The 26,241-nt window shown below is 46.7% G+C and overlaps 2 protein-coding genes across 10 annotated transcripts in view; one reads left to right on the forward strand and one right to left on the reverse strand.

Moving 5' to 3' along the window:
• The first annotated feature begins 1,523 nt into the window (after positions 1–1,523).
• CLEC20A (C-type lectin domain containing 20A) lies at positions 1,524–19,849 on the forward strand. Its single transcript, XM_055366606.2, is given in 8 exon segments — positions 1,524–1,563; positions 3,667–4,023; positions 5,913–5,978; positions 8,035–8,400; positions 9,877–9,975; positions 15,184–15,291; positions 16,068–16,153; positions 18,840–19,849. Coding segments are annotated over 8 exon segments (1,203 nt in total). The 3' UTR covers positions 18,921–19,849.
• The window catches only part of RASAL2 (RAS protein activator like 2), a 380,784-nt gene continuing 371,776 nt past the window's right edge, over positions 17,234–26,241 (reverse strand). For all 9 annotated transcript variants that reach the window (XM_004027955.5, XM_004027957.5, XM_019027079.4 and 6 more), the window contains one exon: positions 17,234–25,404. In XM_004027955.5, coding sequence (XP_004028004.1) covers positions 25,240–25,404 — 165 coding nt within the window. In that variant the 3' untranslated portion in view covers positions 17,234–25,239. The remainder of the gene's footprint in view (positions 25,405–26,241) is intronic.

Consider the following 26,241-nt stretch of genomic DNA (forward strand, 5'->3'; position numbering starts at 1 on the left):
CTCAGCCTACTGAGTAGCTGGGGCTACAGACATGCACCACCAAGCCCAGCTAATTTTTAATTTTTGTAGAGATGGAGTCTCACTATGTTGCCTAGGCTGGTCTCAAATTCCTGGGCACAAACAACCCTCCTGCCTCGGTTTCTCAAAGTGCTGGGGCTATAGGTACATGCCACTGTGCCCAGCCCAGTCCTGTGCTTAATTTTGGAGCCAGAGCCTAGACTGGGCCTGGGGGTCTCTGACCGTGCAGAAGCAGAACTTGTCGGGGCCATCACCTCTCAACCTCATGCTTTTCAGTGTCCTAAGCTTGAATACAGTCTCACCTCTGCCTGCGGTGTAGTCGTGAGCATGCTGTTTCACTTCTCTGAGCCACAGTTTCTCCCCTGTGAGCCAGTGAAAATGACAGCCCTCTCCCTCATGTCATGTGGTTGCTGTGAGGAGGGGTAGGGGGTGAGTCTAGCAAAGCCTGCCTGGTCCACAGTTTCCAGCTCCTTCTCCCTCCTCACCCCCTTCTTCCCCATCCTTCCTTTCTGCCCCTTGCTCTTCTGACCCTGAGGACTCAAGGGGTCTAGCCTCACCCTGCCCTCTGCTACCCTACTCTCTTTCTCCCCCAGCAGCCAGCCCCAAGGATGGGTTCCTTCCCTCCCCGATCTGCTTATTAATTACCAGATCCATGTTGCCTTCCTCCTAAGTTGCAGGAGGACCTCTGAAGATGCTCTGAAAAATCAACTTGCAAAAGGCAGATTAATTGGAGGAAAGTCATACAAATTTATTTAACATGTGTCCCCGGGAGCCTTCAGAATGAAGACCCAATGATAGAGGAAGAAATTGTTCATTTTTATGCTTAGGTTCAGCAAAGTGTGGGCAGCTGTGTAGAAATATGATTGGACACAAAGGGTCTGATCTAATGTGAATAGACAGAGTGGGGAAACCCAGCCAGGCCTGTGGGTCTGGATTCTTCTTGGCCCCTCTGAGCATGAAGTCCTTCCTTCTGGGCGTGGAGCAGGGCCCTCTCTGGAATGGGGGGGGTCTCATGACCTACAGTCAAATGATGATCCCTTCAGATCATTTCTTTACAGCCAGTTTCTACACAGCCAGGCAAGGGCAAGTTAGAGTAATATTTTTAGGTTTTATGGCTGGCTTTGGCGAAAAGGAGTTCTAGTTCCTATGGCTGGCCTTGGGGAGAGTGGGGCTGAGAGACAGGAAGGCAGGAGAAGGTAAGAGAAAAACTTGTGCTTCTGGGGCCTTCATTTTGGGACACTGTTTTCTGAGCCCCCACATAGGGATCTCTTCCGCATCCTCCAGGCTGCATCTCCAGCACCTCACACCCTGCTGGCAGCAACAGACACTGGATAAGTATTTGTTTAGTAAAATCCAGCAGTTTGGGTAGCAAAGAGGAAGAGAGTAAACAGCAAGGAATAAAAGGCCAGAAGGTCAGACGCAGCCTCTGCCACAGTCCCCGCCAGCTCCAGGGGCTTGTCCCGTGCCCAGCCAGCACCCAGCCATCGCCCAGCCAGTGCCCAGCCATGCTGCCCCGGGCGCTGCTGCTCTCCTTCTGCACAGCAGGTGAGGCCCCCCAGCCTGGAGGAGGGTGCCTGGCTCCATGCTCCCCCGGGCTAGAGGCTGAGGGAAGGGGGCGCACCCCTGAAGTTCCCAGATTTCCAGGTTGGAGGGAGGCAAGGTGGAAAGAAATGAATGCTTTTCAACCCTCAGAACAGGGTTGGGAAGGGAGCTTCGCCCTCATCACCCCTAACCAGACAGTACTCAGCCAGCGTCCAGAAGGCAGCAGTCAGAAACAGTGCGGCTCCAGCAGCTTTCTTTCTAGCGGGGCTAAGACATTCCTCAAAGAGACGGCCGCGCAGGTCACTTCAGAAGCATGTGCAATGCAGGGAAGGACATCACCGGGGTGTGGACAGGGATGGGCGTTGTGGGGGTCTGTGGACCAGGGGGCGGCAAGGGTTCTCGGAGAAAGGGAGCCGTGGGTGAGCCTGAGGGGGAGAAGGAGCCACCAAGAAAGCCAGGAAAAGCCCTGGCTTGGAGGGTGGCGGCTGCTGATGCAGGTAGGAGGGGAGGGCTCAGGGCCCCATGGCTGCAACCCACGTGACGGTGGGTGGTCAGGTCTTAGGCCCTCTGGCTGCAGAGTGGGGTCATGTGGGGACTGCCGAGGGTAGAGGGGTCTTGGGCCCAGGTGTCGGCAGGCAAGCAGAGAAGGGCTAAGTTCAAGGCCATGGAACTGACTAGAGGCTCCCGGGTGGGGCTGGAGAGGCCGGCGGGAGGGGCGCCCTGCATGGGGCTGGGGGTCCAGGGGTGGACACCGTCCTAAAATCAATTATGCGGGCCACAGCCAGTCATTAAAAAAAATAAGCAGAATGCTTTTCTCAGTGACAGGAAGCATCCTCCCCTATGGTGGGTGTGAGGAGCTTGTTCTCCTTGGCAAGTGCCTCCTCAGCCCTGGCCCCTAGCTTCCATGCCACGGCCTGTGCCCAGCTCTCCAGTCTCATTCTCCTCTCCTGGGGCATTTAGCTTGAAGGGTTCCTTGTGGCCCAGACCCCCAAGGTCCCAGCACCAAGCCCTTCATTCTTCTCTGCCTCCCTCCATAGGCAGGGCCTGGGCAGACAGAGCAGCCCTGGACCAACCGCATTTACTGGGACCAAGAGGGTGGAGTCAAGGAAGGAAGGAACACAGATCTTGGGGCTTGGGGTGGCTTCCTGGGAGACGTTTGATTTGCTCATTAGTTCCTCCCTCTCTTTCCTTCCTCCCTCCTTCCCTCCCTCCCTTCCTTCCTTCTTTCCTTCCTTCCTTCCCTTCTCTTCCTTCCTTTTCAATACATTGAGCCCTTGTGATGTGGCTGGCATTGTGCTGGGCCCTGGGAATATAATGAATGAAGCTCGTTCTTTGCTCCTAAGTTGCCTATACCAGGTGATACAGACAGACAAGCAAAAAGGTCTCTTCCCTGAAACCTTTTTAAAAAATCCTGATGCTAGTCCCAGCAGCAGATCTTTGCTTTAGGGTGGGCCTGGAAATTGGTATATTTGAAAAGCTTCCTAGGTGACTCCAGCTTGCAGCTCTGGTTATGAGCCCCTGATGGAGGGGCAGTGCCCTGCCATGGATATGGGCCTGGAGCTGAGAGCCTGCCCAGGGTACTTGAGTCTGGGCTGTATTCCTTCCCACTGAGTGACCTTGGCTGTGCCTCTTTAACTCTCTGTGACTTGGTTCCTTCATTTGTAAAACAGAGTGATATCTTAGGCAGCTGGAAGAATTCCTTGAGCTGATGGCACATGGTGGGTGCTCAGCAAGCATTGTCTATTGTTATCAAGCACTAACAAAGGTGCACTGCAGCATGTAGGAAAGGCACCTCACCTTTTCTGTAGAAAGGATGGGGCAGAAGGGTGAGGAGTTAGCTGGGCAAAGGGACTGGGGAGATGAGGGAATGGGAGAATAGGAATCGTGGGTTGAGGGAGCTGGAGGAGGTGGCCGGCTCTTCAAGAACAAGAGAACAGCTTGTGCCAAGGCTGGGAGGTAGAGCTGGATATGACTGGTGGGCCAGTGGCAAAGCGCAGAGTGGGCGGGAAGAGGCTGGGGAGGCCCACCCGAGTGTGGCTGAAAGCTCTTTGAGGACTAGGGGCTGGGGTGGGGACAGCCATGCTGTGACAGCCTCTCCTGCTCCAGCCCTGCAGCTGGTGAGCAGTAAGAGGGACTTGGTTCTGGTGAAGGAGGCGCTGAGCTGGTACGACGCCCAGCAGCACTGCCGGCTGCACTACACAGACCTCGCTGACCTGCAGCCAAGTGGCCTGTGGAAGCTCTACTCCCTCATGACCAGCACCCCGGCTTGGATTGGCCTCTTCTTCGACGCAAGCACTTCTGGCCTGAGATGGTCCAGCGGCTCCACCTTCACAGCCCTGGAGTGGGGCCAGAAGCTACCCGAATTTGGGTTGGGCTTCTGTGCCACGCTGTACACTTGGCTGAAATTACCCAGCATAGGGGCTTCCTCCTGCACAGCCCAGAAGCCCTTCCTCTGCTACTATGGTGTGTTCACATTCATATTTCAGGCTTGGTCTTTCCCCCAGGGGCCTCACTCTGTTGCCCAGGCTGGAGTGCAGTGGTGTGATCATAGCTCACTGTAACCTCCAACTCCTGGGCTCAAGTGATTCTCCTGCCTCAGCCTCCTGAGCAGCTGGGACTATAGGTGCATGCCACCATACCTGGCTAATTAAAAAACAAAACAAAACAAACAAAAAACCAAACTTAATAGAGACAGGGTCTCGCTATGTTGCCCAGGCTGGTCTCAAATTCTTGCCTTCAAATGATCCTCCTGCCTCAAGTCTCCCAAAGTGCTGGGATTATAGGCATGAGCCATTGGGCCTGGCCCAGGGTTGGTTTTCAATAGCAAATGACGGGGCGGGGAGAGACAGAGAGAGAAGCACCCTTTCAGAGGATAACTGGTCATGACTTTACTCTTTTTGCCACATCACTTTCTCTCTGTGGCCTCTATTTCTATCTCCTCTGCACCCCTATTCGAAGCATTAGAAAAAATGGGTGTAAGTCAGGATAGAATACAAATAAAATCTGGAAATTTCCTTTCTTTCCAATTAAGGATTTGGGGGAAGGAGAAAAAGAAAGGGAGCCAAGAGGGAAAGACAGGCTGGGGTTGAGGGGATGCATGTGTACCTATGCAGAAGCAAGAGCAGAATTCACTGTCTTCTTCTCATGAAGCACAGGTGGATGGTTAGGGTCTCAGAACTGGGCAGGAGGGGAGCAGCCGCCCTCTGGGAGATCCCCTGCTTCCCGCTAAGTGGGCAGTGGGAGCCAACTCCTCGGGCATCTTTGCGGGAAATCCACCATCAGTACGCCATGCGCAAGGCTCCAGCTGTTGGAGAACAGCAGCCCCCTCCTTGTGCTCCACCGGGCCCCTCTCTGTCCTGGCTGCCGGTGCCTCCGACTCCTGTCTTGTTGCTGTTGGGAAGATCATACGTGGGCTGGTTGTGGCGTGCACAGCACTTCCCCGGTAAGAGTGTCACTTCCTGCTTCTCCCTCTGTCAGCCAAGGCTCAGTCCAACTCTGTGCCATCCTCACCTCTCAAATAGGGTTATGGAGGACCAACCTCAACATGTGCCCAACATGGCCACGTGGTGCCTGCCCCGGGACCTTGAGAAGTAGCAGGTGGTGGCTGCCTAGATTTAAATGCTGGGTTCCCAAGGGAGTAAGGAGATTCCCAGGGGTGGTGAGTGTGCCTGGGACCAGGAGGCCTGCAAAGGGAGGGGTGTGCGTATGGGGTTGTCTCCTGCTCCCCACACTGTCCCCGCACTCCACCAAGATGGGTCCTGACCCCTCACCTCTCTCCAGCTCTGCACCTCTGCTGCTAGCACGTGGGGTCAAGTCAGCGCTGTCTCTCCTCTGGGACTGCCCTTGACCCCTAAAGTCTGTTCTCTACACAGAGTGAGCTTTTAAAAAGGTAAATCAGGTCACTTCCCTGTAAACAAAAGAATCAGGAGGATCTGGCAGCACTTAGGATCCTGTCCTCCTTTAGCCATCAGGCCTCGCCTCCCCTCTTTGGCCTCATCTCCTACTCCTGTCCCAGCCACATGAATTCCTTTGGCTCCTTCTCACTGCAGAACCTTTGTCGTGGCTGTGCTTGGGCAGCTCCTCCCACCTCTCTACAAGATTTGCTCCTTCTCATATTCTCTTCAAGAGCAAGGACTCCGCTTGTCTTATTTCTGCCATTTTTTCCCAGGGTGTAGAATAGCGTCTGCGACAAAATAGGTGCCCAGTATTTATTGAATGGATTGAATCGATGTGGAAAGGGATGGACCAGCCTGTCTGCCCTGAGCTAGGTTTTCCCGGCTATAACTGGACAGCTCCTGCCTGCAGAGGATCCTGGGCCTCCCCATAACTCGTGGTCTGTTTCTGTTTTACAGACCCTGACGTCGGGCACCTCATCTCCACGAAGCCCTCTCTCAGCCTGACCATCTCTCCAAAGCCAGGTACATACCTGCTCCCCATTCCCTTTTCTGGAAATTTGGCTTGTTTTGCCTTGGACCTCTCCACCAAGACCAGCCAGCAGGATCTCCACCCCCGGATCCCCCCTGTTCCCCTGATTTCTGCCTGGCTGTCCGGGAGGGATTTCCAGACTTTGCTGCCCCCTGGCTGAACCCCATGGGGAGAATCAATGTCTTTATTTTTATTTTTTATTTTTTTAAGACATGGATGGTCTCACTCTGTCTCCCAGGCTGGAGTGCAGTGGCACACTCACAGCTCACCCGACATTACCAGTGGCTGATCCTCCTGCCTCAGCCTCCTGAGTAGCTGGTACTACAGGCACATGCCACCATGCCCAGCTAATTTTTTGTATTTTTAGTAGAGATGGGGTTTTGCCATGTTGCTCAGGCTGCTCTCGAACTCCTGGGCTCTAGCGATCCACCTGCCTGGGCCTCCCAAGGTGCTGGGATTACAGGTATGAGCCACCGAGCCGGCCATTGTCTTTATTATTCTGATGGGCCCAGAGGGGAGGGTGACTGGCTCAAGGTCTCCAATCACAGACTAGAATCAGAAAGTGGATGGGCCCTTGGCTGCAGCCCAGCTCTCACTCTGGGGTTGGGGACAGGGTGGTTCCTTTTCACAGCCCAAGTACCTGCTCATCCATCTAGGGGTGGGGCGACTTCTCTGAAATAGTCCCCTCTGGTATTACTGCATTGGTATCTTTTAAAAAGTTTCTTCCTATCTGATATGGAGAAGATCTACGACAGAGGCAATATACTCACTCAATCTGCTCTGTAGAGTAGGTTTTCTGCATGGTATGGAGTACAGAGTTGTAGAGTGAAGATGGCGTGGGCTTCCCATGTTCGAATCTCTAGTATGGCCTGAGTTCGGGCAGGTTGTCGCCTCCCTGAGCCTCCTTTTCCTCATCTGTGAACTGAGGTTAATGACACCAACCTCTCAGGATGGTAGTGGGGTTTTCAAAGATGACACAGGCCACATGCATAGCTCAGGGCTGGCACATACTAGGGGTTTAATCAAGAGTAACTTTAAAAAATCTGTTTAGATAGGGAAAATGTTAGGGAAATTGGAGGCAAATCTTGATGGGCTCAGGTGAAAGGCTCATGTCCAAGTTTGGGAGGCTCCATTTGAATCTGAGGATGTGACTCCTGACTCAGCAAACAGGAGTGTTTCATCTTCCGGGCCTCCGGAATCAATGCCTCAGGTCAAGTCCCAGCCACTCACGTCGTTTGCAATCTTCCATTGTCTGGAATCTCAGATGTGTGGGCTTATGTGCTGCACCGGTGATGGGCAGGGTAGGCTGGGCCTGTCCTACCTCAGGACCTGGCCCAGTCCAGCCTCAGGCAGGGACTGGCAGTGGTGGTTGTGGGAGGACAGCATCTCAGTCTGTCTGGGCTCCCCAGAAGGCAAGGCCACTGAGCCTGCTCTGCGTCCTGTCCACCAGGCCCATCCCTCCAGGCTGGCCTCTTCTCCCTGGCTCTCCAGGCACGGTGAGCCTAGGAACATCACACAGTTCATCTATTCTGCTCAGCCCTGGATTCACCTGAGAGCCAGTGGGGGCAGGCACCGCCCCTAGAAATCACACTGGAGGGTGGCCCCAAACCAAGATTGTTCTGTCTTCCTCATAATCTCCCCCGAAATGGTCACTACCATCTTGCCAAGTGCTTACTATTAATATATCACTGTGCTAAACCATTTACATATGTGATTTCATGTAATCCTGACCTTAGGTACTATTATTACCCCATTGTATAGATGAAGAAATTAGGACTTAAACTGAACTTGTGAGGCCATATATCTACAAGGACTCTTAAGCTCTGCTTTCCCTAATGTTTCTCCCACCTGCTGCTATACTATCTCATCCATTCTTCCATCCTGGTATTTAGTCTACCTATAAAATTGTTGTTTTGATCAAACCTAACACTCAAGGACCAGGGACAAGGGCCCATGTCAGACCAAAATTCTATCCCCAAGGGTGATGAAGGCTGGGCTGTCAGAGATCCGGGCCCTCAGGCCAGTGACCTCCACATTCTTTGACCCCAGCTGTGGTCCAGATCAGTGGTCAGACCTTCATGTGATTTGACCAAGTGATGACATGGTCCTCGGCCCTGCTGTACTGCCGCAGCCACCACACGGATCTGGCCGACCTGCAGATGGTGACGGATGAGACAGGCAAGGAGGCCTTGAGATCCATCATGAGTGAGACTGAAGCCTGGATTGGCCTCTACCTCAATGCAAACTCTGGATCTCTGAGCTGGTCCAGTGACCTGGGGGCCAGCATTCCCTCCTGGCTGCAGGTGCCGATGATGGTGAGAGGACTGTGCACAGCTCTTGGCATCTATATGACCTACTCCCCAAAAGTGTACTCAGTGAACTGCTCTTCCCTGCTGCCCTTCATCTGCTTCTATGGTGAGTGAGAGTCTGCTCTTGCTGGCCCTCGGCCCATTGAGGATAGAATGAGATGGGAAATGGGTTTACTTGGCAGCAGATGACACTGAGGATAGACCCAAGGAAGCACTTCCAGACTCTGAGGGGTAACTGAGTTCTGGAGCAGGCTCCTGAGATCCTTGCACTATAAACTTGTGAGGAAGTTGTATTATTTTAATTCTGGGAATCTTTAAATGATGGAACGGACTCCATCCAGCCTTAGGGCAGTGGCAATTAGCAAGAGCAATACGTTATTGGACAATGAAGTTAAGACTCTGGGCTTTGGAATCAGACTTTACAGAAATAAGGTGGGCAGCATCTCGGAGCCTCCTTTTCCTCATCTCTGAAATACATTGAACAAAATGAATTGGTGGCACCCACCTCATAGGATGTCTTTGAGAGCCGAATGAGAAAGTGAATGTAAGGGGCAGAGTAGAAACTCTGGCACAGAGTGGGCCCCGGTGGACGGGAGCCATTGTCATTGTTCTGTCCCTGTGAATGCATGGGATCCCAAACCTGCCTGGTGCCCACATCCTGTGTGATGGGCGTCCTTCTGCCTTGCCCTTTCCTTCTCTTCTTCCTCCCTTCCTCATTCCCCACCTCTCTCTTTTTTGTAAGTTTTGTTGAGATATAATTCTCATCTTAAAATTTACCTTATTTTTTATTTAATTAAATTAATTAATTAATTAATTTTTGAGACAGAGTCTCGCTCTGTCGCCCAGGCTGGAGTGCAGTGGTCTTATCTCAGCTCACTGCAACCTCCACCTCCTGGGTTCAAGCAATTCTCATGCTTCAGCCTCCCAAGTAGCTGGGGTTACAGGTGCCCACCACCACGCCTGGCTAATTTTTGTATTTTTAGTAGAGACGGGGTTTTGCCATGTTAGCCAGGCTGGTCTTGAACTCCTGACCTCAAGTGATCCACCCGCCTTGGCCTCCCAAGGTGTTGGAATTACAGGCATGAGCCACCGCACCCAGCCAAAATTTACCTTTTTAAAGGGTACAATGCAGTGGCTTTTAGTATATTCACAAGGTTGTCCAACTATCATCACTAATCTGATTTTAGGACATTTTCATCACCGCCCCCCCGACCTCAAAGAAACCCCTTACCTGGTAGAAGTCACTCCTTCTCCTCCCCGCCGGCAGCCACAAACCTATTTTCTGTTTCTGTGCATTTGCTTGTCCTTGGCTGTTTCTTTTTGTGTTTTGGATTTGATGAGACGCATGATCCTTATCCATAAAGATGCTCTTCCTCCCTGAGGAGCTGCTTGCTGTGAGGATTGGAGATGGTGAATGTGTCTCCTGCAGGGATTGGCACACGGTAGATGTACAACAACTGTGCCCTCCTGAGTTTGGCTACCATGATGGGCAACCAAATGCGGGGCCATCAGAGCCTGGGGTGGCCACTCACCTGCTGGGTGTTGCAGACCCTGCCCTCACACTCACTCTGTTTTCTTGCAGACCCCTCCACTGGACACCGGGCATCAGCAGAGTTGCCTCCACTCTTCCACACTTCCCCCACAGAAATGACAGAGGAAACAACTCCCAGGCCAGGCAGAGGTGCTTTGAGCCTGCCCTTGGCTAGATCTGGGTCTTCAGGGTCTGGGGAAGTGGCAAGGCTGGCTTGCAGGCCCCATAAGCCCCTCCTAGAAGGGCCAGTGTATGCCTAGAAAAGGGGTGAGCTAAGGGGGTGGCAGTCAAGGGCCACTTACGCAGAGGGGAGTTTCCCTCCGCTCCCCACCCTGCTGGTCCAGCCAGGGTTGGGGAAGGAGGACTGGGCCACATCAAACTCCCTTTTCCTGGAAATTGGGCCACTGAACTTGCAGCTCCAGGGCCAGGAGACCCAGGAGAGGCCGTACGGTCTCTCAGGTGAGAGGATGAGGCCCTGGGGGAGGTGGAGGGGAAGACGCCTGAGCAGTGTTCCTGAGGAAGAATCATCAGAGAGGTCCTGAGGCTCAGCATCCAGACGGAAGCACCGCAAAGTCCCTCGGAATTGCAGGCTCCTCTGCAGGGAGAGGATGAGGGATGATGAGCTGTTGGCATTATGTATGGGGAGGTGGCTGGGAAGGACAGTGACAGCATTCCTATAGCATTTTAAAATTTCTGAAACATCTTCACAGCTGTTACCTCATTTTACTTCCCAAGAGTTCTGAGGCTAACTAGAGTAATTGAGGGCAAAATCACCGTTTTCCTGGCCTCCTTACAGATTCCTATATCACACAAAGGGATTATTGTCTTTTTTTGAGGACACAGAAAAGTGAGGGCACTTGATCAAGGTCGATCAGAGCCTCGTTCATTCACTCATTAGAAAGTGTGGATGGAGTCCTGTGCTAGGCCAGGCACAGCCACCAGGCAAGATTTTGGGGACACAACGAAAAGGGAAGGCTTGTTCTGAAGGCGCTCACAGCCAGCTGGGAAGAGGCTGGTGCTTGGTATAGGCACAGGCGTGGTGGGGACGCTGAGAAGGGGAGCATCCCCCCCTGTAATTGTCCAGGGGATTTCCCAGAGGAGGTGACTTTATAACTATTGGAAGGATGAGAAGGATTTAGCTTGCAAAGTGGAGTGGGGGTGCGTGGCTGGGTGAGGACTGCAGATGGAAGGAGCTGCAGGTGGGGTGGGGACAGTCAGCGCTGGAGAGTGTGGGAGCCCAGATCCTGCCGGCCGGGCCCTCTGTGAGTCACTAAGGGACCTCACCCTGAAGGCGACAGAGCCCAGGCTGGTAGCCGTGATCAGATTTGGGTCAGAAGCTGGGTGACAGCCTGTCTTCTCATCTAAGGTCTATCCTGGCACCTGCCTGGCTGCCCCAGGCTCACTGGCCACCTGGGCCGCGCTATTGGGTTCAGGAGGCCCTCCCTGCTCGCCCCTGTCTGCACTGGGTGGGAAGAGGCACAGGCCCAGGAGCCAGCGCGCGAAGCCACTCCTCGGCGCCCTCGGCTTTGGGAGGGGTCCCGGGCGCAGCGGACCCCACAGAAGTCTTCTCTCTGGCCCTAGGGACCAGCACCGGCCCCGTGGGGGCCTCGCAGGGCCTGGCTTCAGCAGCGCGGCTCACTCAGAGGGGCAGCCCGGAGCCCCGCGAGCCCGACCTCCGCACCTCCTACTCGCGCGCTTCCGCCTCCGCGGGCCCAGCGGCCCTCCAGCCCCAAGGAGCGGTAACACCCGGCCCTCCGGCCAACCTCGCGGCCCCGGGGGGCACCTTGGTTCCCGCGGAAGGACCCAGGATGCCGCCGGTCACTGCCCAGAGTGCGTCTTCCCACCCTGCGCCCTCGGCGTCCCAGCCCTCCAGCCCTGCTGCGGCCTCTCGGGGGAGCCTCTCTGTCCCCCAGGAAGTAACTGCGACTCTTCTGGCCTCCGCTTCGAGCCCCACACTCGATGCCACCCGCGATGCCCCAGCTACTCCCAGGATAGCAGCACCCCCTGGGTCTGCCACATCCAGCCGGGGCCTCGGCTCCCAGGCTCAAGGGAGCTCTCTGGGGACCAAAGAAAGCATCTCGGACTCATTTGGCTTAGGGAGCCCAGCTGTGCCCCAAAAGACAACTGCACCGCCTGACTCTGCAGCCCTGAGCCAAAACACCCGCCCGGAGGCAGCTGGGAGCTGGCCAGGGCCCCAAACAGGTGCCTGTCTGCGTCGCTGGAAATTAGGACCTCCACCCCAGGCAGGCCCAAGCATCTTGGGGAGTTCCTCTCTTGGGGCGACCAGGCCTGGCTTCCATGAGTAGGGTGCAGGCCAGGGAGTTGAGGATGAGAGGTGGGGTGTGGTGTGGGCGCGTTGTGTGCTGGGCCACAGTCTCCCCACTCCGGCTGCATTCCAGCGCATCTTACGGGGGTCCTGTCTGGCCAGAGCCAGCTCACTGTCTCGTCCTCCCTGGGTAATTTAGGATGGAAATGGAGGTGAAGTGGGGTGATCTGGGGGAGAAATAATCCATTTTGGTTCTAAAAGCAAGAGTCTGACAGTCAAGAGTTGGAATATTGGCTCCAGTACCTACTGTGTAGCCTTATGCAAGTTTCCTAACTTCTCTGAACCTTATTTTTCTCATCTCTCAGTGCCTGGCATCTGGCAGACACTCGATAAATGGTAGTTATTACCATTTTAATCTCAGTTCTCTAGTGAAATGTTTAGTGACTCATTCCTTCTCCCACCTCTCTCCTTACCTTAATAGATGGAGCTGGCCTCATTCTCATTTTATTAATTATAAATGGCTACAATTATGAATTATTGAGATTGCAGAATCTCACAGGGCAGGGGCTGTTCTGTACTTCTTTGTATCTCTCTGGGGACTAGGATAGTGCACATTGGTAGATGATTTAATTTGACGATAATTTCCTGAGTACTTGTTTTGAAGAAGGCATTGAACTGTGGATACCAAGATGAACAGGGCTGTTTCCTGTTTTTAGAAGCACATGGTCTCATAGGAACTAATGGAGACAGTCAGGACGGTTTGGAAAGTGCTGCACCAGAAGTGTGAACCAAGAGCTGTGGTAGGAAAGCAATTCATTTCCTTCTGCCTGGAAGGTGGTAATAGGATAGAAGGTGTAACAATGGAGGATTTCATCTGGCAGAAAAGTATAGAAAGTTCTTCCTGGCAGAAGGAACAGCATGGGTAAAGACAGATGTCAAACTGTATGGTTTGCTTGGGAATGACAAGCAGTTTGATGCGACTGGTGTAGGCCACACAGCGGGGAAGGGAGTGGCGGGGGATGAGGAGAAAGGGGTACACTGGGGGCAAAATCTGAAGGACTTGATCCCCCAGCCAATGGAGCCATCAGAGGTTTATAGCAGGTGAGCAAAATGCTCAGATCTGTAGTTTCCAGAAGCAAGGCGGTTAGGATGATGTAGGACAATGCTTGTATTAGGGTGCTAAATGAAAAAAGCATTATCAATGTTATGTACATAATACAGTCACAACAAGGCTGAAATGAAATAGCAATGCTTAGGAATCAAGTCTGGAAGGAGATGTGTGACAATGTTAACAGTGACTATATTCAGGGGATGAAAATACAGATGTTTCCTCCTCTTCTGTGTTTCTGAATTTTACACATTTATCCACTTTATTAAAGAAATTTATGATGCTTTGGGTGGGGAAAGAGGCCTTTGAAGGGGTGGCCAATCAGAAAAGGAGAGACAGGAAACGTGTGTGCGGGGAAAGAATATTGCACAGTCTGGGTGGGTGGAACCCAGGCCTGTTCTGGAGCACTGGAGTGGGAAGGGACATGACAGCGAATTGATTTTACATTGTTCACAAGTGACGTTAACTGAAGTACCAATACAAATACATTTTAAAAAATGCTCAGCTTTGTTCACTGAATCACACAAATGCAAAGTTTATAAAGATGCTTACTTTTTTTTGCTTTTTGTTTTGTTTTTGTTTTCAGAGACAAGGTCTCACTCTGTTGCCCAGGCTGGAGAGCAGTGGTATGATCATAGCTCACTGCAGCCTTGAACTCCTGGGTTCAAGCGATTCTCCCACCTCACCCTCCCAAGTAGCTAGAACTATATGCATACACCACCATGCCTGGCTAATTTTTTTTTTTAAAGACAGGATCTCGTCATGTTGCACAGCCGGCCTTGAACTCCTGGCCTCAAGTGATCCTCCTGCCTCACCCTCCCAGTGTTGAGATTACAGGTGTGAGCCATCACACCTAGCCAAAAGATGCAGTTTTAAAATGTATTTTTGTACTTAACAGTGTGGCAAAGATTTGAAAGGTAATAATGCTGAGAATGTGGGAAAAACAGTGATCTTGGCACAGTAGGTATGCCAACTGGGGCTACCACTCTGGTATCAGAATTTGCGTCAGTTTTAACATGTGCATAATCTTTCGTACAGAAATTCTACCCTTGGAAATTGATTAAGGAAATAGTAATATGAGGTGCACACATATATATGCACCTTCCACACACACGGTTGTTTGTTGTGGCATTGTTTATTACAGTGAAAAGGTGGAAACAACGTAATGTCCACTGAAAGCAGATTGGTTAAATAAGTTATGGTACATTCAGTGAAATACTGCTATGCAGGCTTTAAAGAGAACAAGGGAGATCTTTACACATTCAAATTAACAAATTCGAGAGTGTGAAGGACCTTCTACAGCAAAGTGTTAATCATGGGTGTCCCTGGGTTGGGGAGGGGACAAATTTGCTTACATATTTTACAATAATATATTCCAAATAAAAGGATTATTTCCATATTTGAAAAAATAAGACATCTGCAAGGCACTGACAGGACTTTGGTGACTGAACATGAGAGCAGGTGAGACGGAGCAAGGGAGCCGCTGAGGACACCAGGGTCTCTGGCTGGAGTGCCTCCGGGCATGGCCAGCCATACAGGAAGAGAGGGGGTGCTGGGGGAGAGCCTGAACTTGGTTTGGGATGGAGATGGCGATGTTGAGGGTCCCTGGGTGCCATGGTGGGGGCTTTGTGTAGCTGGCAGACAAAATAAGGACATTAGGCCCTTTGGAGCACAGGCTACTGAACAACAAAAATTTGATGAGGAAAAACCTCCTAATATTGCCCAAGCCCCACAGGTCCTGCTGCCAGGGGGGGCTTTCTGAAAGATGATGGTGTAGCAACTCAAGTGCTGGGTTAAAAGAGCCTGTAGGGGTGAGTCAGGGATTGGCAGGAATTGAGCTTCCCACATCGCTGGCTTCTGCAGCAACTGTGTGCCTAGCAGTGGCTGTCCTTGACTGTCTTTTAGCTCAGGGGCAGTCACCAATATCAGGCCACCTTACTCCTGGTTGTATTTGCAATAAATCTTTTATTTTCCCCTCCTGTAGCTGTGGCCAGTGTAGGGAGTGGCACTGATAGAAGACATACAGCTGCTGCCACGGAGGCCCAACATCTGAGTTCAGAATCTAAAGAAAAAACATCAGCACAAAAATCAGGTAACTGCTTCTGTCTACCAAGTTCCTACTCTTACCAGTGGAGCAGTTAAATCTAGACATCACTCCTTGGCACAGGGCCCTTGAGACCTTTTCATGAAATACAGCATGAAATGTTGGGAATAGGGATAGTAATAAAGAGGTGGATTCTAGTTTATGCTCCATGACTATTATGAAAACTTAGGGGACAAGTTTCTGAATTTCTATTTCTCTTCTGCGAAGGGGATGTGGTAAAAACTACCCTGCCTATATCACAGCGTTGTTGTGAGCACCCAATGAGATAACTATAAACTTCATAAACAATAAAATGCAATGCAAATATAGTCTTATTATGAGATTGTAGTTCCTGTAATGATTATGGATGGCTCATGGGCAAAGGCTGGATTTATTTAAAAAGTCAGAGAACTTCTTTAGAATTTTCTGTGGTGGGGAGCTCAAGGACAGATGAGTATTTCCGGCATGGTGTGGAGTATCTACTTATTGGATTAAAAGTAAGGAGAAAAATACAGAAGAAACAAAAAAGAAAATAATTGCCTGATGGGTAGCCAGGCTGTGGAAGACTTCGCATTACCCAAAGCATGGGACTCTTTTTTCAGCCACTAATTGGTTAACCCTAATTGTGGCTGAGCATTCTTCTGCTCAGCAGTTTCTTTCTTCTTTTTGAAATCCCAAATCAACATGTAGCATTTATGGTGTCCACCGGGTGCTCCTGACTGCTAAGAACTTGAAATGGAAATAGGATAATATCCCCCCCGAACAGGTAGCACTTTCTTTTTCAGGGCACCCTTTTGGAATCCTGAAAGCAGACTTTACCATCTCGACTCTGATGGACCCAGAAGAGATGAAAGACCAATTTCTGAGACAGGTGAGACTTCTGCCCACTCTTCTAATTCTGATCAGATGATTGGACATTGCAAGACAATCTTATAAAAACCAATATATTAAGGTGGAAAACCTGTGGAATATGACCTCATCTTGTTCCACTGCCATCACTTTGGCTCATGGTGACAAGTTGGTTATGTGGCAAGATCTTTTTGGATCTTTTCTTACCCTCTCCAATGTCTTTCCTAAGCTTTTTTTTTTTCTTTTTTTTTTTTTGGTCAAGACAGCACAGTCAGAGGGATCTGAGCGTGGGTCTTAGTTTTGCCCTTATCCATTGTGTAGCTTTGGGCAAGTAACTTAGTCTTTCTGAGCCTCAGTTTCCTCCTGAAATAAGAATGATAATAATGCCTAACTCACATGGTTGGTGTTATGATTAAATGATATATTCCATATAAAGTGCTTAGCAAATAATCTGACACATAGTTGGTGCTATTATTAGTTATTATTTTTGAGTCAGGGTCTTGCTTTGTCCACCTTGGCTGGAGTGCAATGGTGTGATTATAGCTGACTGCAACCTCCAATTCTTGGGCTCAAGCAATACTCCTGCCTCAGCCTCCCAAAGGGCTGGGATTATAAGCGTGAGCCACTATGCCTGGCCAGCTATTATTATTATCAACATTATCACTGTAGTGTTCTGAATATACATTTGTTCCAGACTTTATTTTTTTTGGTTCTTAAAAACTACTGTGCCATGGGAGACTGTGGAGGAAGAATTGTTCCTAAATACTGAGAGAAAAGCTTCAAGCCGATTTTTGAACATAGTCTAAGGACACATTTCTCAATTATATCAGATAATAACCACAGAATGTCAGTGCTAGAGAGTACCCTATACACCATTTAGCCACAGTCTTAATTTTACAGACAAGGAAACATTGGCATTTACCTGTTAGTTCATTGCAATTTATTCATAGGCCAAACAAATATCACCCTGGGAATTCATTCTAGAATTTCACAAAATCAAGTTTCTAGAAAGACCAGTAATATGTGTGTGTGAGTATATAATGTATATGTGTTTATTATAAATTTTACTGATATAAAGAATGTATAGCACACAATTTACAAATTATAATAAAATATACAATACTCTTTATTGTAATTTCATAGAACCAACTGAATCTTACAAAATGCTCATGATTTTGGAAAATTCACACGAGCACGTGACTGCATGCTTGCCAGGAGTGGAGGGGGGACTGGAGAGCTTTCAGTACATTTTGCTATTGAAAGAACAATAAGTATGAATGGTGTAATTTAGCATCTGATAAGTTTCAAGTAATAAGACTTCAGTGCTGAATATTAGGTCAAGAAAAGTTAAGAACCTTTTTTTTTTTTTTGGGTGGGGAGAGACAAAGGAATTCTGAGTTCTCTTATGTTTATTCCTTAAAGTCAAATGTAGTTAAGGGCCTTTTTTTTGGTGGGGGGTGGTGGAGGTAGACAAAGGAACTTTGAGTTCTCTATGTTGTTTACTTTTTTTTTTAATTTTTATTTTTTTGAGACGGAGTCTTGCTCTGTCGCCCAGGCTGGAGTGCAGTGGCGTGATCTCGGCTCACTGCAAGCTCCACCTCCCGAGTTCACCCCATGCTCCTGCCTCAGCCTCCCGAGTAGCTGGGACTACAGGTGCCCGCCACCACGCCTGGCTAATTTTTTGTATTTTCAGTAGAGATGGGGTTTCACCATGTTAGCCAGGATGGTCTCGATCTCCTGACCTTGTGATCCACCTGCCTTGGCCTCCCAAAGTGCTGGGATTACAGGCGTGAGCCACCGCGCCCAGCCTGTTGTTTACTCTTTAAAGTCAAATGTAGCATATTTGATTCTGGCCTGGGCCCTTCAGCACTCCTCAAGGGGTGTACTCATTGAAGCTTCTGACTCCAAACCAGAAGCCACCTACCTTCTGCTTTAAATTGAAGCCAGTGGGGAAACTGAGGTTGAAATAGGGAATTCCATCTTCTGGTCAGCTTTGTCAGAATGTATCTATTCCATAAATGGGATGACCATGTTAATGGAGAGAATTTCTACCTCACAGACTTAAAGGACAGATTGGTGGGGACAACGTGTATGTGGGGGAAGGCTGAGTATATATTGTCAGTTTTAGTAGAATTTTAAATTCCAAATAGAAGGGAAGGAAACACCTCTAACCAACTTACCCCAGTTTCAGGATTGGGGACAGAAAACATTTTAAGACACCTACACACAGTGCTCACAGCTTGATCTGGACTAGTGTTTCTTACCCCCTGGCTCTTTGGAATCCCCTGGCAAGGTTAAAAAGAAAACAAACAAACAAAAAAAGCCTGGCCAGGCCCAATCCTTAGAGAGATTCTATTTAATTGTTCAATGGTGGAGCTCAGGAGGTACTCCTCTGTTTTTTTTCTTTTCTTTTTTTTTTTTAAACAACTCTCCGGTGATTCTGATAAACAATCAGGATTGAAAACCACTGATTTAGTCATCTGTTTTAGTGTTCTTTGTCATTAAATTTTTTTTTTGCTAACAAAATTAATTTATGTATTTTCCTACTGGTAAAATGCTAATAAAAAAAGTCAGGCAGCTGGAGGGAGGCTAAAAACAATTACAGGGTATGGATATGCATAAAGCGTATACGGATGGATAGTTTAGGGCTAAGAGGACCATGAAGTAAAAAGACCGCATCAACACTTTCTCTCTTTTTGATGTTTCAGATCCAGGAAGTCTTAAAGCTTACATTAGGTCACGAACAATTTAGACTGAAATGGGTCAGCTTCGAAGTGAACAAAAAATAGCACAATTCTTGGATATGCAGTTTCTGTTTCATGCAATCTTCTCTGGATTTTGAGTAAATTTTAATTTTTTAATCCCTAGTAGAACAAGATTAGGAAGAACTCGACATGTGCCAAAAAGCACAGACCTACAACTAACACAAAACAAGACTACACATGAAACCTGCATCCCTGGATTTTACAGAATGAAACAGGGATGCAGGAGAAGATGGGTGTATTTGGGAACAATCATGTTGGGAATGACAAATGAACTTCTATTAAGAAATTAAAATAAAAAACCTGAACCAAACATCAAAAATCCTGAAAACAAACCCCATTAATCTAACTGGAAAATTACAAGAGGATGGTAGTGGTCTAGGAAGCTAAGTGGGGCTACATTTCCTAATAAACCAGATGAAACTTTCTTTACCTGTCACAAGTTATTAAAGAGATTTCAAATTCTGCAGAATTCGAAAGTAACAGTTTTATCACAATACATGCTAATGCTAGTTATTTTTCCTAAATTGAAATCTTATTACATGGAAGTTGGGAAATTCTAAGACAGACTGTTCTTAATGTTAAAATATATTTTTAGAAGAATATTCCGGCATACATTTCCTTTCTTGTTTCTCTTCAAGTGTCCTAGTCACCCAGGTGCATGCTAGAAGACAGCAATATGTCAAATATAGTAGCAGCTTTAGTCTGAAATGTTTAAAGTTAAAGTTTATTTGTATTCTTTGTAGGAATATCAATAAAAGACCTCAAACATATCTATATCTGTACATGTACAAGAACCGTCAAAAATTATTCACAGAACAAAAATAAATCTTCTTTAGAAGAAACCCAGGTAATGAAATGCTGATATGGATCTCACATACGGAATAATCTAAATGCTACTAGCACAAAAATATGGCTTTAAAAATAAAATAAAATCTTGGGTTTTGTTTTTCTAAGGTGTATTTCTCTTTCTTGAAATAAAAAATAAATTATTTAGAGCTATCATTGTAAAATAGTCGTGTGTTAACACACTCTTATTAAGGCCCTGGAGATGAAAAACAAAATCGAATTTAGAAGGTCATTTCCTCACAGGTGTAACTCAGGTTAATGTGCTGCTGTCTGCTTAAGTTAATATAACTAGGAAATGTCTAAGCACCAGTCAAAATTTAACCTAATTTACTATTTAACTTTTCTGAAGGTGGTCATTGAGTCAATTAGTATTTAACCTTTTGTTGAACTGGGAATTGAAATGTTTCCCTCGAAAATTTGGAAATCACATAAAATGATATTTACACATAAATATCTGTACCCCCACAAAGATGATGGAGGTCCCTAAAACACAACTTCTGTGGAAATCTCTCTACAACAACAAATAAATCTGGTTTTAAGTCTCAAACTAAAAAAAAAAACAAAAAACTTCCTAGGGTCAAATGAGGGTATTTAAGTGGAAGATAGCAACTGAGTAGGAAATGAAAACGCATGCTGAAATGCAGGCAAAGACTACCACTTTCCTTTCCTCGGGTGCTCACTGCCTTTCTCAAGTCTTGCTGTGTTGGTTACTCAAACACTTGAGGCTTAACTGATCAGGAACTGAAACTACTTATTTCTGGATCCTACTCTCAGATCAGTGATATTCAACTTTATTTCTATGATTCCCCATGGTATCAATAATGATATCTAGGGTTCTTGAGACAATGCCAAACCAAGTCAATTTCAAGTTGCTTTAACTTATATATACATATAACACATATAGTACATTTTTTAGGATGATAGAATGACTGTCATAAAATCTAACAAACGAGAGCATAAAATCTGAAAATCTCAAAGTTTGGGAATCACTGCTCGATAAAATGGATTAACATTCAGAAAAAGGAAGCCCCAGGAATTATGTTTTGTGTGGGTGTGTGCATGTGTTGTCTACAGAGACTGCCTTTTTATGTATCTATGTATTTTAAGAGTGGGCAAGGGATATAAATATTCCTGTTTCCTGGAAACTCTGGGCTACTGAGAAGACTGCTTATGCATTCATTCCCTTAGGGTCGTGTCTCTTCCTCAGGTTCTTTCACTCTTCCTAAGATATTTATTCTATCTCATGCACATTTCATCACTTTTGTCCTTCCTAAACCCAAGAGTATACATAATCGGGTCATGACAACGAGAATGCTTCTAGAACTAATAACAATCATTCAAACATGAAAAGAGATTCTATTTAAAAATTCAACACTCCAACATTTCTTGCTTTTAAGAAACTAAATCCTTCAACTGACGCATTGAAAAAACAAAGTATCTCAAATTATCGGCCCCCAGGTAAGGGGTAGGAAGGCAACAATTTACTGCTGGGGTAAGCAGGAGATTTCACTATTAGACTTGAAAAAGGGAAGGAGAATGGAGAAGGGAGCCCTTCTGGCTTTCCACAGTTGATAGGAGAAGGTGGCCTCCAAAGGTGTAGCTGAAAATGCAGTGAAGCTATGGCATGTGGCTGTTGGGTTTGGCCCTGTGACAAGTCTAGTCTGGTGCCAAGCGTGTGTTGGGCTCCATGTCACAATGGGGTAGACTGATGGGACTGAGGTAATCCTGAAGAGGGTTCCTTTCCCACGCTCAGTCCTATAACCAGCCTTCTCAGGAACTCCAAGCTAGAGGTAACTAAAACTAACCCTCTATGGAAGGGGAAACAAATATGAATGCAAACTCACTTGATGGCAGTTATTTTGCTCTGGGACTTCCAAAGAAGAACTCTGCTCTCAATCTGGTGTACCTCTGAGAACACAGTGAAAGCCAGGGGTCTACAGAACCACAGACCCATCAACAAAGGCCCTGGGTAGACTAAGATCTGAAAAGCTTTACTTCCAAAGTCAAGCTCATTCTTAAGGGCATATAGTTAACGCTTGTAGCAGTCTTAGGTAATCTTTCTTTTTCTTTCATAATCTTAACACCATCACAGAGAAACACGGAAGCAGACCAGTCAGAGAAAGCTAATTCTGACCAACTTGATACTATACGAAAAAAAGCAAAAAGCTATAGCAGCATGATTACCTCATTTTACCACATTTTTCTTACCGTTAGACTGCCATAAACCCAAACAGTACCTTGGTGATAGTGCTTGGAACATGGTAAGTGCCCAAGTGCTTGTTATAGTTACCTAGTTATAATCTCCCCTCTGACATGGTTTTTACTGCAGAGACTCAGGGAATATGATGACCTGATGGAAATGTGACTCTTTTTGCTGCTTCAGCTCAGATTGCTTATTGCTTCCGTAATATAAAAGGGGAATATGAAGCTCTTTTCTGACTCCTACCAACACTGTCCTCATTAATGGTCAAGTCTGTTGTCAGCTAGACATGCACTTTACAAGCACTTCACCTGAATTCCAAATTCCACTCAACCCTGATCTATCCTGCGCCCCACAATGTGGTGTTGTTTTGAGGGAAACAGGAAGTGCAAGACATTGCTATCTTAATCTATTTGCCTCTCTTCAGCCATCTACCTCCTCCCAGCAAACAAAGTTATTTACCTACTTGAACTGAGGGAAAGCCAATTAAGAAACATCTCCATAAAAATTATCACCTGTTGGTGGCTTCTCTTCTTAAAAAATCCTTCAGAGTAAGTTATACAGATTGCAGCATTCTCTAAAGAAATACTGAGAAAAAAGGTTGGACAGGAGTAGGCTCACAGGATAACTTAACATTTAACATCTATCAGCAACTCTGAACTTTTAGCTTATTTGTAATGCTCTATTATTATTATTTTTTATTATTTCTTCTTCATTCAAGATAACCTGGTAGTAGAAGGCTGCATAATCTGTCCAAATGTTTTGGGCATTAAATCTTTCAGTGAAGACAGCCCTCTAAGGAGCTCCCATAATGCTAATAAGATACACTCTATCCATCAAAAGCACATTTGATTTTTTGGGGCTTCTCTCAATTCCCAATATAAGTAATTTTATCAGCCCTCTGTAATCCATAATCGGCACTTAAGAGCTTCCAAACCTCAATGGCAAGACATCACTCACATTACATACTTATGGCCAATGAAACTGACAATTCTCTTACCAGGTTTTCTGTGGCACAATTGAAGGCTTTTACAAAGAATGAATTAAACACGGCTTGAGCTGAGAATAGCCAGAAACAAGAACAAATCTATGCTTACATCCCTCCTCCTTCAACAAAAGACACTACACTTTGGAACAGTTACCTCTTTTTCCTAATAAAATAAGTGATTTTGACCACAGTGTGCCCTCCGCTTGGAGAGAAGGTGTAAGAATTTGCAAAACAAATACCAAAGGTGAAGAAAACGTAAAAGTGCCAAAACAGCTGGATATAAAGTGTGCAGATCAGATAAACACAGTGAGAAACTCCCATTTTAGATCTCTGTCTGGCAGAAACAGGGATTGCTATGAAAGAAACTGTTTTAAAAGGTTGTGGGTTATGTGGCCATGGTGAGGTTGCTGAAACGTAAGGTCCAACACAAAGATCCACCTGAGAGAGGGCAGAGCTCAAGAGGCTGGAATGCAAGCCTGGGACTTGGTGAAAAGTAGGGCTTGGTGTCTGTCGGCATCACTCAAAAGAGGGCACTATACACGTTCTCTTATAAATATTCTGTTATGGAGAAACACAAACTTGATGCATATGGCTCCCTCAGGTCCTTTTTTTTCCATCCCCTTTTTCTAGAAAAAAAATTCTTTAAAGCTTATAATTTAAAATCAGCATCAACTTATTCGAGAAACATTGTTGCTTTCTCAATATAAAACAACTACTTAGATCTTGCTTAAAGAGGTTTGAGACCCTTTTAACATTATATCTGAACAGCATAGAAGGCATGAACTTTTCCTATTTGTGCAGTTGTATGTACATATGTGTGAATATATATTATATATATATTTGTATATATAATGTCTGTTTAACATGTAACCTTCCATACTTCTGGTAATCAAGGTTGCATTCAAGATGACATTGCACACCTCTGGAAAAAAGGAAATGAATTCGTTTCCATGACTTTTTCTGTTCTATAATAATAAGGCTATGGATGACAAGTGTTGAAATTGGGTCATTACTGTCAGATCTACGAGCATGGGAATAATAATTGGAATGTGCCATCCTGACACTTTCCATTATTTTCTTTTTCTTTTTTCTTTTAAGAGAGTGATGCTTCAAATTTGGATTTCCTTTCTTTACTGAGGGGATAAGGGGAAGAAGTATTTTAAAAGTTAAAGATGGAGATAAAATTACCCCCCATAGATTTGCTAGTACAATGGATAAAGTCTTTATCCCAAACAAAAATTATAACAACACATAGAAAAAATTTCTAATAGGAAATATTCAGAGATTCCAGCTGTGGTACGGTTAGCCCTTTTCTGTATGGAAGAAAGGGTGTTGATCTGGATGGCTTATGGACAGCTATTTAAATAACCTCTCCAGGGGAGAGTAAACCCTGTTGGTGATGACAGCTCCCACTATGGGGAGGAAAGCGCAGTGAATGTGTGAAGATGAAGATGGTATGTGGAGACACAAATATTTATAGTTTTGTAAACTCTAAAGAGGAAAAAGAACACCCTTTATTACAATTGGGGTTAAAAACAAAAAGCCCCTATCTAAAAGAGAAGACTCCCATCTGCTGTAGACAGAGGAAATAAACATATTGACAGGAGTTCAATAGAAATTACTCCTAAAGTCCAGTTTTGATGCAACAGCTTTTGTCTGTGTCCTCTGAAACAGTGAATCCCCAAATCAGATTAGCTGTCCAACCAGAACCAGTCTTGGTTGATCAGTGGAATAAATTATTGTTTTGTATGGATCTTGGTATTTGCATGTTTTCTGAAAGGACAAGGGGGCCAGAGTGGGGTTTTTAAACTAGTAGATGAATCCCTGAAAAATTCCTTCTCACAATGTCCTATTGCACTCCATGTGCTTCTATCAGATAGATGCTTGGTCTCTACCTACTGAACCTACAGGCTCATGTCTCGCTCACACAACAGTTCCTACTTTACTTCCTGTAACAACTGCAGTGCTTTCAACAAGAGGAAAACAATAATAAAAATAGCAATAATCAAAAAGGTAATCTACATTATTAACTTCCTTTTGGTATATTACAGTGATATTTTCTGTACATGGCCCAGAACTAAGTTCCCTATGTACATAGAGATGTGGGGGAAAAGCATTGACCTTGGAAGTCGCCGCCTTATGCCCTGAAAGACAAGGTTCCTTTCTTCATTCAAGAGTTTCTCACCACATTGCCATTGTGAAGTAGCAACATTCTGTAAACCTGGAGGGGCTAGGTAAAGGTCTGGAGATGGGAGAGTGGGTCAATTTCCTTCTGTCTCCTTCCACAGTCTGTCTATTCACAAAGCCCGTCAGCAGCTGCTGTTTTTGAATTCACCATTCTCCGTGATGGAAAGCTTGGTGGGGTTGGTGGGGGAGATGCCATTGCGGACCTGCATGCTGTACCGCTCCTTCACTTGGGTCAGCGCACTCATCAGTCTGGTGTTGGCTGAATCCAGGGACACGATCCGTTTTTCCTACAACACACCAATCATGGCTTTATTCAGGCTACAGGCAGGAGGTAACACGCTTTCTTTACTGAATGACTAGTCCAGTGCTTTCTCTCAAACAGTTGTATGCATGGTGCTTCCCAGACAAATGGAACGTCTCTGCCTCTTTCTGCACACTGGTCAGGTTCAGCTTCCCCTGAGCCCAATGGATCTGTGTTTATTTTTCTCTCTCTCTCTTTTTCTTTCAGCATAGCAGGACTTTTTATTAACAATCTCTTGGGACATTAGACTGTCATGTAAAAGTGATACCATGTGTTACCTCAGACTATGCAACACAGGTATCAAGCTGCCTTATACTAAGTGCTTTAGGTCAAAATTGAAACATGGAAATTAGGTGGCAAAGAAAGAAGCACCAGAGGTTTCATTTCACAGAGGAGAAGAGCATGTGATCTATGGGTTCTTAGCCCCAAAAGAGGGCATATCAGTCACATTTGGAAAGAATTCACATTGTGCTCAAAATTAAAACAATACATGGTGGCAGTGTAGAGTCACCAACAAGGTGAGGATGCAACAGCAAGAGGGGAAAAAAGCAGCCAAAAAGCTCAGACCAAGGAGTTACTTGAATATGGGGAGGGAGATGTGGCCGAAAAGGGAATGCCATCAACATAACACATGAGAACAAACAGAGAACACAGGCTCCTAGACCCATTCCAGCTCAAAGTTACTCCAGGAGGGCTGCCCAATACGGAGATTGCTTTCATTTTACTTTCGAGTCTCTGAAAAAAAATGCTTTAGAAACAATATTTGGAAACCAAGCATTGGTGAATACACACACACAAAAACCAAGGGGGAAAAAAAGAGGAA

The sequence above is a fragment of the Gorilla gorilla genome, chromosome 1 (assembly GCF_029281585.2).
Source record: "Gorilla gorilla gorilla isolate KB3781 chromosome 1, NHGRI_mGorGor1-v2.1_pri, whole genome shotgun sequence".
In the NCBI taxonomy this organism is placed as follows: Eukaryota; Metazoa; Chordata; class Mammalia; order Primates; family Hominidae; genus Gorilla; species Gorilla gorilla.